The sequence below is a fragment of the Thunnus albacares genome, chromosome 23 (genome assembly GCF_914725855.1).
Source record: "Thunnus albacares chromosome 23, fThuAlb1.1, whole genome shotgun sequence".
NCBI lineage: Eukaryota > Metazoa > Chordata > Actinopteri > Scombriformes > Scombridae > Thunnus > Thunnus albacares.
The window spans coordinates 10,982,292-10,995,490 of record NC_058128.1 but is presented as its reverse complement, the minus strand read 5'-3'; the positions used below and the strand labels follow the sequence as shown (position 1 = coordinate 10,995,490).

Sequence of the window (13,199 nt, the reverse complement as noted above, 5' to 3'; positions counted from 1 at the left end):
GACTGTTAGGGGAAAAAGATAGAGGACATAAGTTTAAGTTGACGATGGGTGTAGAAGTTATGGTTTTGTTTGAAACAAGTTAATATGGAGTTTTTTTTTTATTGCTGTTGTGTATATTACTTTTCCTTTTATATAGCTGATGGCAGAAATTCTTGCTTGTTTTGGCAAAAAAAAATGTCAACAAAATGAGTTCCCAATGTGCAAATCTAAATGTTCAGGCCTTTTTGAAACCATCCTCACACATCTAGTAATACAGTCAGTTGCAAGCATTTTTATCTCAACAATCAATGTCCTCTTGTGTCCATCAGATTACCCTCATGGCATCACCATCCTCTCACCTTTTGGCTCAGACAAGAAGCAGGTACTTAACTTCTGCGCCCAAAGTGCTGAAGAGCTGCTCAAGTTTGTCGAAGATCTGAAGGAATCAATCGCTGAGGTGTCAGAGATGGAGCAGATACGCATTGAGTGTAAGTGTCTTTGTGTTTTGAGAGAGACCATGTCCTTACAAGGTAGTTAGAGACTCTTCACAACATTGCTGTTATGTCCATCTTTGCCCATGTCCTGTTGGCCCTGCTGTACAATGTACCTTTCTTTCATGAAGCAAAGATTTTTATAATATACAAAGGATAGAGGCTACCAAATGTTTGTGTGTTCTTCTTGTGGCAATGCAACAAAAGTACTGTCAACATCTCGTTACATTTCTGACCAAATCGATAATGTCACATCTTGGCAAATGGGGGGACTACAGTGGATGCTTACATACTGTGAGAATCAATAGGTCCTCAGATAGTACAAAAGAGTCAGGTGTTTTTTATTATTTGTAGTCGGTACCCCATTCATGTAGGTGCAGACTGACTTTTGCATTTTTGGTTTGTTTGTTTTGGTGCACTGCAGCTCAAACAGACTGCAGGAGGGCAATAAATTGGAGGTGAAAAGAGGCCAATGTTCCTGAGAGTGCTCAGGCATCAGAGTTGTTTTGGGTTTGCGTGTGTATGAAATTCTCCAGACAGGAAGGATATTGTAACTTACACATGCACATACTTAGACACACATGGAAAACTTGAGTATTTAAGAGCCTGGCTCCTGCCAGTGGGCATCAAAAGAGAGCACCCCTACTGGGATTTGACGCGTCTGCATTACCCTTCACAGAGAGGGAAGGCCAGCATCCCGGGGAGAGCAGGCAACAACATATGGAGACACGCAGGGGTTGACAGAAGGAAGCTTTTTCCTCGCTCCAGAGCCAGGAAAATGATAGACAGCCACTGCGCACAAAGACACACATAAACCAATACACACATACAAATAAGAATACATGTTGGGACATATTTGATAAAAATCAACATGCAAACACACAGAGACAGCACACTCTTTTCCTCAGGACAAAATATATGAACATTTGAGAAACTTGGGAAGCTGAGTAACAAGCATGAGTGCTTGCAGGTGCACAAACATCACATCTTTTCTCCTTTAAGGGCTTCCTATTTTTTGCACATTGGTAAATATGCCTGTGGCTGACTCACTTATGTTTGGGCTTCCCTTCTTTGAGATAGAAAGGGAGATATTACAGTTTTTTTTCCTGCATCTGGCTGTTTACAGTTAGGAAAATTCATAATGGCATTGAACATTTCAAGTCAGTCATACAATCACTTTTAAACATCCAGATAAAGCATTTCACAGACTGTTCCATATTTCTGTTTCCTTCTCTACAGTCAATATGCCTGTACTTAACATTTTTTGTGGATTCTGGTTTGCAAATTAGTAAATTTTGGTTTGCACAGAGGGGCACACTAATGTACGATGTTGTTGTGATGATGACATTTGACACTCTTCTAGGGGAGCCGCATGATAAGCCTTTTGGCTTTTTGACTTTGCCTGCTCATCTCTTGTGACTATTTGAATATTTCCCTGTGTTTTAACCTGTCAATTTTTAATCTCACTTTTCATATTTTATCTTCTATTTTGATATTATGCAAGTAAACAAGATTCTAGACAGCACTTATAAATACTATAGGCCTTTTTTAAATGTATAAAAATATATATCAAATTGGTAATGCTTTATTTTATGGGTCCATAATATCCAAATAAAGTTTCAATAATATCCTAGGAAATTTCCTGGGAAAAAAAACTAATATAGGTAAACACCAAATGTTCATTATTTATTCCCTTATTATTGGAAACTCTATTATTCATATATGTTGAACTGTATGCTTGGCTTCAGAGACATTTCATATCTATGCACTGACTAAAAGTAACTACTGTAGGTGACACTAGCAATTCATTGGAAATGTACCAACTGAACACTGTCTCCATTTTCCCTGTACCATTTTTTTTCCCAGGAAGATTTTAAAGAAATTACTGGGAAAATAAGACCAGTAAAATAAAGTGTAACCATTACATTTATTTATTAGTTTCATCTGACCACTTTTTCAGGAGATAAGCTATCAAAGTGTTTGGTAGATGCGCACATCCAAAAAACGGGTGCTGGACCAAAGAAACAATGTACAAAAGAATGAAGAAAGTCTGAACACTATAGCTCCCTTTTTCTTCAGATGCAGTTTAATGGGACATCCATAAGTGATGTTTCAAGCTACATGCTCTTCTTCAGACGGAGATAAGCTACAAATCAGAACATTTTCTGTAGTTGATGTCAGTATTTGCGTTGGAGGACATGGTGTACTGCGCCCTTAAGGTCTCACCTGGCAGTTTTGCAGTTCAGCACCAGAATTAGAATGCAGCGCAGTATTGAAGACAAAACAACATTTAGTCATCATGATTGGAAATGACATGCAATTACCATCAAGTGTGAAGTTTAATTAGAGAGATGGGGAGTCGTGTTTTGAGTGAGTGGGAGGGAAGGCAACAAGACAGCGTGCGTGTGTGTGTGAGTGTGTATATACACACGCGCATGCCTTCAAAAGAGAGTTGAATCAAGCCAGTTAATGCTGTCACTCTTACCTGCCTGTTGCCCTCCTTTGCTCTCTGTCATGGTGATTATGATGATGATCTTTCCTGTCTTCTGTTCTCTGCAGGGGAGCTGGAAAAGCAGCAAGGAGCAAAGACACACTCGGTAAAGAGCAACGGCACACAGCTAGAGCTGCGTGGCAAACAGGGCTCCCCATCAGGTGTGTGTGTGCGCTTTTTAATTTTAAAACCCACTGCAGAGACCTTGTCACCAATTGTATTACTCCACCTGATGTTGGAGTAAAGTTGGCCTGTTTTTATGAATTGATCAACTGGAAAAGATGGTACGTCTAGCATTACAACATGAAGAATTGATAGATGTGTGTTATAATTTTAAATTTAGTAATTTGAATGTACTTTCTTTAAAATATCTAAATGATTTTCTTCAAAAAGCTTCGATCTTCAACGCTAATTATCACTTATTTCAAATTCAGTTTGCAGCTTTTAAAACAAATCCCAAATTCTTCTCTTCTTGAAATAATTGGGGTGATATAAAGTACCAGTTTATTTCTTGTTCTTAAAAACATTTTAAGATGCGGTAAAAGAGGAAATTGCTATTTAACACAGACATTTTGCTGCCACTTTTGTCCCTTTTTCCTCCATTCTCCCTTCATCCAGGAAACCAGGAGGTAGATGAAAGAAGTGGACACAATGCAGTAGAGGTAAGTGCTTAGTGATAGGGCCATGTCCCAAACAAAAGGTAAGTTTACAAGTTAGCACAGTGAGTCATTATCAAGATGAGGATTAGATAGGATAAAACCCCAGGACCAGTCATATCTTTAAGGCTAGAGGCGTCAAGCAAGAGTGGGTGAGAGTGCATGAGAGAACGAGTGCTGCAGGGTAAAGAGCTGCGGGCATGTGAGGTAACCGTCCGGAACCAAACAAAATATTAGATAAAAGGATTCCTTTGTGGTACAAAAATTAAAGATGGTGGTTTGGGGAGAGAAATTAATAACGTCGCAGCAGTCAGAACAGGTTCTGCTCACTGAAAATGCATCAGACTCAAAGGCTTAAATATTATCTGCAAGCCTAAAAAAGAATAGGTTGTAATTAGTTTCACAAGCTCAGGCAGAAATTGTGACTCCTTTAGGGCCTTTCAAGAAAAAAAAAAGAAAGCAGCCATTGCTAAAAGTAGTTCAAATCTGAAGACATGTGTGGAATGCATATACTGTGTGTGTGAGGACGTGTACCCACATTCAGCATTGAGACCTTAATTAACACAGTAACATGCAGGCAGATAAATTTTACGCTCATTTGACCTGGAGTCGTCACCTCCCCACCCCTCACCAGACCTCCAGGGGTAAACTTCTCATGCCAACATTTCGAGCAAGCTGAACTACAGTACCCAAGGGGCTTTGCAATTACCATCCTAGAGGCATCAGATGACCTTTCCTAGTCCTTTCTGTGGCAGTGTGCCCCTGGAGTTGAAGGCTGGAGTGAAAAGCCAAATACGCCGGGTCAATTTGACATTCAGTGGCTGTTTACTTCAACACAGCTCACTGTTAATATGTCGGGCTGTAAATCTTTGCTCAATGCGGATTTACAATAAGCAGGTGCCGGTTAGACCTGAAGTAATTACTTATACTTCACATTGAAAGGCCTCACAGTCATTTTATTTCACAGCCATAAATGCCTCTAGAATTACAATTAGTACAGCAGGGCAAAGATGCATTCATTGCTGCACAAGAGACATTTAAAGACATAAAAATAAAATTATGTTTTTGTTGTGCAATGGGATATCTGCTCACAAATAAAGACAAAAACAAAACACCAGTGGAAGAATTGAATAAAAATCTATATATAGCTTTAATCAATTCCAATTCAAAAGTGGATTTTTTTTTTATATACACTGCTATGGAAATTACTTGAGTTTTCCTTCTGTATTTTTTTTCTGCAATGTTTGCACCTCAGGTCAGTCTTCATGGTTGTCTGAGCTACCTCCACCAGCCGTGACATGCAGCCTACAGTAAATGTCAGTGGCTGGTGGGGAGCCGTTAGCTGTCGAAACACATTTATCTTGGAAACCAGGAGGGTCACTCAGAGAATCGTTCTTATACTATAGGCACGGATGTAGGGATGTCTGAATCCAACGGTAAGCTGCTGATCAGAGGACTTTGATAAGTAAGGGAAGTGGAGAAGCAAATGTTTAAGTTTAAAGATTAAAAGCCACCTCTGCACAAAGGAAAGGCAGGCAAACAGGGGCTGTTTCATGTAGCAGCTCTTTTATGCTCTGCCAGCTTCTCCCCAGGTGCAACCAATCCAGGTAACGATCCTCTCACTCTGTCCACCAGCTTCTCAAGGCAGGACAGGTAATCAAAGAGTGCTCGTCGCAGAAAAGCAATATCAGCTGGCTACCAAGTCCAAATCACATGTATTTGATTTGTAACAAAAATGACAGTAATCTACTTGAATGACAGTATCATACTTAAATGCTGCAGTAGAAAAAGAAACTAAATAGCACCACAATTAACAATTATTGTCATTATCAATTAATGTGGTTATTATTTTCTCCAATAACCGACTAGTTGTTTTGTCTTTAAATGTTGAAAAATAGTGAAAAAATGTGACATTAGCCACCTTTGCTCGTTTTGATTTGTTTTTTTTTGTCCAAAATCCTCCCAAATCTGTTTAACTATCATATATGACAAAGACAAGCAGCAAGTTCTTATCCTAAATTTGAGCTGCTGCATGGCACCAGTGCTCTCATGTGCACCCCGAATGACAGGCACACAGAGAGGGCCGGTAAAAAACAGTCCACCGGCCCACCAGGATTTGTCCCAGTATGCCCAACCTACTGTTGTGGCTGTAAAACGGTGGCTAAATGGTTTTGAGCTTCACAAAACCCCTGCAAAATGACTTGTTTCACTATCATTGATCCATTCAGTCCAAACAGCCAGCTCGGGAATGTCGTGCCCGACATGAGATTTAAAAACTTATAGGCTTAATTAGCACTGTGTGAACTCGTTAATCAGCATTGTGTGAACTCGTTTGTAAAGGGCTTGAATGTAATGGATGTTCATTTATATGTAAAAGTTCCGCACTGCAGGTTTAAGATGAAAAAGCCTTCCTGGATAAAAAAGGTTTTTAGGCCTGTTTTAAAAGAGTCTAGGGTCTGTGCTGCCCTTAGATGGTTAGGAGGGCTGTTCCACAAGCCTGGTACAGCTTGATCCCCCATGGTGCGGAGCTTGGTACATTTCATTAGCGTGGGATTCACTGAAAGTGGGCTTAAAGGTATCTCAGAAATAACCTTAATCAGATAGGATGAGATAGGATTATGCTGAGTTCTAGCAACCAAACAACCAAATCTGGCAAGCTAACGCAACAATGAAGGACATTTTATAACCAGCAGTGAAATTGTTTTGGTCATCTGTGGAGCAGAAAGTTATCCTTTTTACGTAGAAATCAAACTTCTAAAAGGCACCAGAAAGTCAAAGAAATCCCTCATCCTTTTATCTAAAGTACTTTAGAGCTCATTGATACTATAAGTATATGTGCTAAGTCGTCAAGGAGAAATAGTGGTTGGCTGAAACTGAATAGGAGCAGATGTCAATGGAGGTCTTTAACACAAGAGTTACATCAGCTCTTGTAACCGAATGAAATAACACTGCCGCTAACCCTTTCTTACCGTTGACTTATTCACACAGTCGTCATTTTGAGGAGTTTTTGTGGGGAGCTATATTCTAATTGGCAGATTTTAATCAAAAGTTACTTTATAACTGACATCTTTAGTCAGGAATGTGCAGCAATCTGAGGAACTATTGACTTCTTGAACGTACGAGGAAGTTACAGAGCTTATGAGTTAAAGATACTGATAACTGGAATAAAGCTATTATATTCTTGACATACAACTACTTCTAATGTGTTTTCCAATTAAATGACAACACAATTAATAACATGAATTTGTTGAAATTGCTTTTGTATATGGCTTTACAACCCAACTGTTAAACATGGCTGCTGTGTGAATGTAACTGTGATACAGACTCAAAGATGAAACTCTGAGAAATGAGCACAATGTGTTTAAAATGCAAATATGAGCTCTCCATGCATGAAAAGTGAGAAAAATATGTCTTGCTAGCAGGGTTTGACATGTACATAGAAAACATGTTCAAAATGGTAGATAGACATGTAAATTTTTGCCTCCAGTCGGTCATAATCCCCTACTTGAGCTGAGATGTTTGCATTTTTATATTTTATAGTTTAATAATCACCATAATCTTAACCTTGATAAATACTTACGCTAACCCTAGCTATTAACTTGTAACAAGTATGAAAATAGCATGTCTGACATGTGCTGTGGTAGCATATTTCTTACAATTTTCGCATTACTTTTGTCCACAACACACTATATGCATTGCAGATTGTGATCATTCTATAAATTTTTAATGGACTTGCTTTTTTATTTTCTTTTGTTTTTGGCAATTGCTTTCTGAGTTTGAGAAACACAGTGTAAGGCATTTTGGAAATGTGGCATGTTTCCTAGAATAGCTATATAAAAAGAATTTTTAAAAAAGATTCAATGAAGGAACACAGATAGCTGAGAGAAAAGGGAAGGAAACTGTCACTATAGAAACAATGAAAGAGTTAAAACAAATGTGACATATGGAGGTTTGCATTCTGATGAGTGTTGCCTGTGGACGTCTGTGGTTGTCAGTCCGCTCACCTCCTCTCCTCTTCTTCCACCTCTCCCTCTTATTCGTATGACCTCCGTCTATGTTCTGGTTACCCCGATCCCCAAGTCTCCTCGTGTTCGCTGTCACCATAGTGCCACACAGTGGTTTGGAAGGGAGACACAGGGGCCCTCAGTGTCCCCTTTGGAACCACCGGGCCCCTTCTGTAGCGTAGCACCAAAACTCTTATCCCCATTCCCCACCACTGTTCTCTTCCTGACCCCAGTCACACACTGGTGTTCCCAGCATCCAGTCAACACTGTTCCCAGTACCTGTGGGGGTGGAGGGAGGGGAGTGTATAGTAGTCACAATGATTTTACACCTCCACCGACCCTCAACACCTAAGCCCCCACGCATGCCCTGTGTGTGTGTGCTGTGCGTTCACCCCCCCCCCCCTCCCCCCAAAAAAAGAGGGCTTGACGGATTGTAGAGGAGGAACCAGTTTTATAACATTTGATGCTGTTCTCTTGGCTGTTTTCTAAACTAGGTGTCAATTCACAACAGGCTTCAGACGTACCAGCTCAGCAGCAGCACGGCTCGGAGTCCCGAGAGCGTGGCCCTTCTTAACCACCGGGGAGAGCTGCTTTTCCAGCAGGGGCCCCAGGGGCTAACCCAGGGGCCGACGCCTCCACCTCAGCACCCACAGCTGCAGTCAGCGGCGAGCACCCCCGCCCACCACCTCCACCTCCAGCAGCACCACCAGCCCGCTGTCAGCATGGCTGATCTGCGGCCCGAGACACTCATCCAGTGTCAGCAGATCGTCAAGGTCATCATGCTCGACAACAGCGGCCACGGACGCATGGAGGCCTTCCTCAGCCAAACGCCCACACACCACCACTACCAGCATCACCACCACAGCCACCACCAGCTCAGCCAGTCGGCCATGTCCACCCCAGTCCGCTCACCGGACAGCTCCCATGGCAACGACGGCCACCAGCCCCCGCTGCCTCCCCCACCTCCGCCTTACAACCACCCGCACCAATATATACCCCCCGACCCCCGCCTCAGTCTACATCGGACCCCAAGCGGCTCTCGGAGCATGGTGTAAATAATGCTTAATTAGTATTCTTTCCCTGACACATACACACTTACACACACAACCCTACCCCTTCTCTACCTACTTAAAAGTACATAATGTACATATATACATACAACTGAAAGAGCTGTAATGAAAAAAATTATAATATCTCACTTATATGCATATATTTAAGGAAAAAAAAATAATTAAAAGAAAAATTAAGGTTTTAAAAGAGATACAGAGAAATAAAGTGCATATATAAAGTTTTACTTGACTCCACATGTATTTTGAAATATTATGTAGTTTTAACAAATTTCTATAACTTTTTGTCAGTTTTAACTCTTGCTAGAGAAAACTCACAGATATTCAGTTTCTGGGTGGATTCCTTGTAGTTCCCGTATTCACCAAACAACAACAGAAATAAGTGAATCCCTTAAACTTTTTGGATCGTCCGTCTCGGTGATTGGTGGACACTCTCCAAGGACAGCTTCTGTTCAGCTTTTACCATCCCAAAACCTCATGCCTACTGTGCTGTATGTGCGCGTGCGTGCATAGTTGACACTTACTGAAAACGTGTGCCAAAATACATAAGCCTCCACTAAACACTGACTTCTTTGCACTTGACTTAACGCTAGGGCTAGAAGAAAAGAAAAAAAAAAAACAAAAAAAAAAACTCCTTTGCTTTGAGAAAATAGTCCTTTCACGCTTCTCCCAAAAGGAGCAGAAAAAAATGAATAACAAAACTGATATTTCATAAAAACCTATCTCCCCGTTTGCGCCGTTGCTGATTTATTTATGTGATGGAGAGCTTTCTCTCTTCTTCTCTGCTTCCCTGGAAAAAAAAAAAAAAAAAATGACATCCTCCGATAAGCTGTGTTTGTCATCTGCTCCTCTGTTGTGTCATGGCTCTCTATCATCAGAAAATGCTCTCACTCAGTTGTCACTCTCCATATATCATTCTACAGTGAAGGATGATGGGAAACAAAAGCAACCAATCATATGGATTCCTGCTGAACCAAAAAGTCAACCCCAGCCCAGGATGGTTCTGTTGATTGTTTGTCTCGTCCTTGTTCATATTTAATATTGTTAATGCTTCCCAGGAATTCTTGCAACATGTACTGTATCTGATGATGATCATCTGCTTTTATTTGAAATGGTCACATGATGAAACTGCCCTTGGACTTTTCTAAACCTGCAAAAGATTCAGCGTTCACATGTACAGTGGTATATGTACAACACTCTGTGCTGTCATGTGTTGTTCATGAAATGCTTCTTCGCTTTTCCAGGAAATCATACATTTCCATGAAGACGCTTATGCTTCAACTGTTAAATCTCTTTATTTTATCTTTCATGAAGCATTCAACCTTTTATGTGTTTTCCGTCTGTGGATAAATGCAGGACTGAGTCCAACCACCAGTCAGACAAAACATCCAGACACCGTCTCTTTATGTCTGTACAACTCCCCAGATTTAGTTTCAGTCTGACATTTTCAAAAAGGCAAAAACTACATAAAACACACAGCGGCGCACACGGCTTATATTGCAAATGCTGGCATTAATGGTATTGTTTGTGCTGTTGGCTAGCCTGCTTTAAATAAGAATGGGACAAAAGAATGCATTATCTGATCTCTTTCTCTTTCACCCTAGCATAGATTGTAAATACCACATTTGAGCAGTTGTCGGAAAGGACAAGCAAGCAACCTTTAGCCCCTTCAAATGCTATTGCCCTGTCATGCGTCCTTCATTCTGAAATAGGTCACCGACTGCCCCAGTCTGAATGCGTCCATCTTTTAAACATAAGCCCCACCAGGTACTGTGGAATGGATGTATGGTTAACTCTGCTCCTATCTGACCCCCATCTGTCTGATTTGTTGATTTATAATCACAGAGCCACTGCAGGGAGGTCTCTATCTCATCTTTCTGTCCTTTTCCACTTACGATTTTCACCCTGTGGAAAGAAAGAGGTTCGCAGAAAAAACAGTGTCGTGCTGGCCAGCAGAAATGATCAGTGTGTGTGCGCATGTGTGTGTGTGTGTGTGTGTATGCGTGTGCGTGACCTGCTGACAGTAACATCCTAAACTTTCCCGTAAACAAATCCGACCTCTCTCCTGTTCATCCCGGTAATTGCTTTTGTTATTATTTCATAACACCATGAGAAGAATTAGTGCTTTCAAATTGAATGAAGAGCCATTAGGATTATTTTCATGTTTTTTAGTGGCTATAAACACACTTTTGAAGGTTATGAAAGAAATTCAAGCATATAACATCAAAAGTTCTACTCTTATCTATTTGACATCAATGGATGATGATTATATGATTGCTATAGAGAGTCTCTTCACATGTATTTGTTTAAATCAACATTCAGATGTGATTTTTTTCTTTCTCATGCATGACATCTGTTTGTGTATTGGAGGCCTCTTGAACTTTGATTCCCAAAAGTATTTTTTGTGCATGACTGAATTTGCTGTGAGCACACTAGTGGGAGATGAAGATGACAGTTTTTTTGTTCAGTATGTAAAAAGACAGCCTTTGATGGAACTAAATATACATATATATATATATATATATATATATATATATATATATATATATATATATATATATATATATATATTATAACAGAAAATGGATTTTTGGGCAAATCCATGCCTCTCCGAATATAATGCACAGCGGCAAACTTGAGGCCTCTAATTTGCCAAAATGTGTCTATTTTTGTTTTCCTGTCTTTCACTACCCTTTGTTTATGGTTGCACAGTTTTGTTGGAGCATTTCGGGAGATAGACATGCTGTGTGTGCAATAAACGTGAACATGAGGCACACTGGTTTTATGTTAGATAGGAAACCAATGTAGCATTTTGGGAGTGCAGCATATGATATAGAAGCGCAGTAGTGGCAAACTTTTCACAAAGAAACTGGAAAAAAGGGCTCTGCCGTACCAGTGCACTGCTTCATGAATGACATGCGGATCTTGTCTGAGTCTTCAACACTGTGTTTGCTCATACTAGTAAAAAAAAATATAATAATAAAATAAAAAGTGGACATATTAAGGGGAAGACAGGTGGAAACTGAGTGTAACAAATGTGAACCATCACCTCCCTCAGTTGGCTTTGAATCCCTCTCTACCTGTCTTTGCAGTATATCAACATGCTATTAAAGATGATTTCAGTCTATTCACCACAATAGTTTGCTTTGGTTCTTGGATCTAATAGCTTGACTCTTCCACCATGAGTCAAAAGAGTTGGACTTACTGTGAAAATATTTCTAATTTTTAAAATGTTTCATAACAGTTAACATTTTCATTTCACACCATAAAGTTTTTCTACAAGAAGGAGTTCAAACAAAATAACCACAAAAGTACAGGCATACATAGTCTATGGCCTTTGACGTGTTTAATAGATAAATTTTTTTTTCCACCTGGGCTTTGATTTTTTCCAGAATGATAAATTATTGTATTAGTTTTAGGTCTATGAACCAGCTTTTGCCTGAGTGGAAAAACCGTACAGTCTGTTCCAGTGCAAGGCCTCAAGCATTATATCCATAGACTGTATATAAAGACGCTAGCTTACTGGGAACCCTGAGCAGTGAACACTTAGATTAACAGGGCAGGTATTGTAATCAAGTAAGACTAAACTTACTAAAATATTGCAACAATAGTCCGACTCAGTGCAATTCCAGGAGCCGAGGAGAGAAGCAGGTGAGCCAACTGTCAACCACAGCTGTCAATCAACACCCACACGCCAGACATCAAAGCTACTATAAGTCTTGTGATCTTATTAACAAGCAATAATTTCCTAAATGACTCCCAGCGCATGTATTAGTGGGCCTGAATTTAGCGATTGAAACCATAATGGCTTGTTGAAATAAATTATTGACTTAATATTTCTAGAGAGAAGTTGATGCTTTTTGAATGAGAGTCAATTGGAGCCAGAGTTTTTTTTACAGCCAGCATCTAGTGGCCGTTGATGGCATTGCACTTTAAGTAGCTTCCGCATTAGCTTCAGCCTCAAGCCATGGTAGTTGTGCTCAGTTATATCACATACATCACATCACTTTATTAAGTAACTCGGGTATCAAATATATTTGATTTTTAGTAATTACATTAGTTAAGGGCTTCATATTGAACATATTGAATTAAAACCTGTGTGAGTGTCTATGAAGGAGAGTTATTTTGTCTGAGCTTATTGCTCCAAAGACTGCTGGAACACGCATGCATACAAGAGAGAAAAAGAGAAAAATATAATTAAAGAAGAGAATGGCAGTGGAGATAAACATGATCTCTTTCCAATATCAGAAGGTCATTAAATAATTAGTGATTGATTATTTTACCTCCTCAACACTATACCACTACTATAGATGCCACAAGATGCTGATGGAGAGCGGAGTTACCAGGTGCAGTTTTTCTTTATTTTTTATTGACATGGAGTAATGTAAGGCAGATCCCTCATACATCTCATTTCACATACTGTATTATCCAAATTGACTTTCTCATCATCCGCTATTTAAAAAACACTTACTTAATTTAAAAAACATAATATAGTGACACAGTACCAGTTT

The 13,199-nt window shown here is 39.8% G+C and overlaps 1 protein-coding gene across 4 annotated transcripts in view; it reads left to right on the top strand.

Annotated features, from left to right (window-relative positions):
- Window positions 1–11,819, top strand: part of iqsec3a (IQ motif and Sec7 domain ArfGEF 3a) — a 116,328-nt gene extending 104,509 nt beyond the window's left edge. For 3 of the 4 annotated variants that reach the window (XM_044343630.1, XM_044343633.1, XM_044343632.1), the window contains 4 exons: window positions 309–467; window positions 3,030–3,122; window positions 3,580–3,623; window positions 8,116–11,819. In XM_044343630.1, the coding sequence (XP_044199565.1) occupies window positions 309–467; window positions 3,030–3,122; window positions 3,580–3,623; window positions 8,116–8,676 (857 nt within the window). In that variant the 3' untranslated portion in view covers window positions 8,677–11,819. The remainder of the gene's footprint in view (window positions 1–308; window positions 468–3,029; window positions 3,123–3,579; window positions 3,624–8,115) is intronic. The other variant, XM_044343631.1, reaches the window with a different exon arrangement.
- The last annotated feature ends 1,380 nt before the right edge of the window (window positions 11,820–13,199 follow it).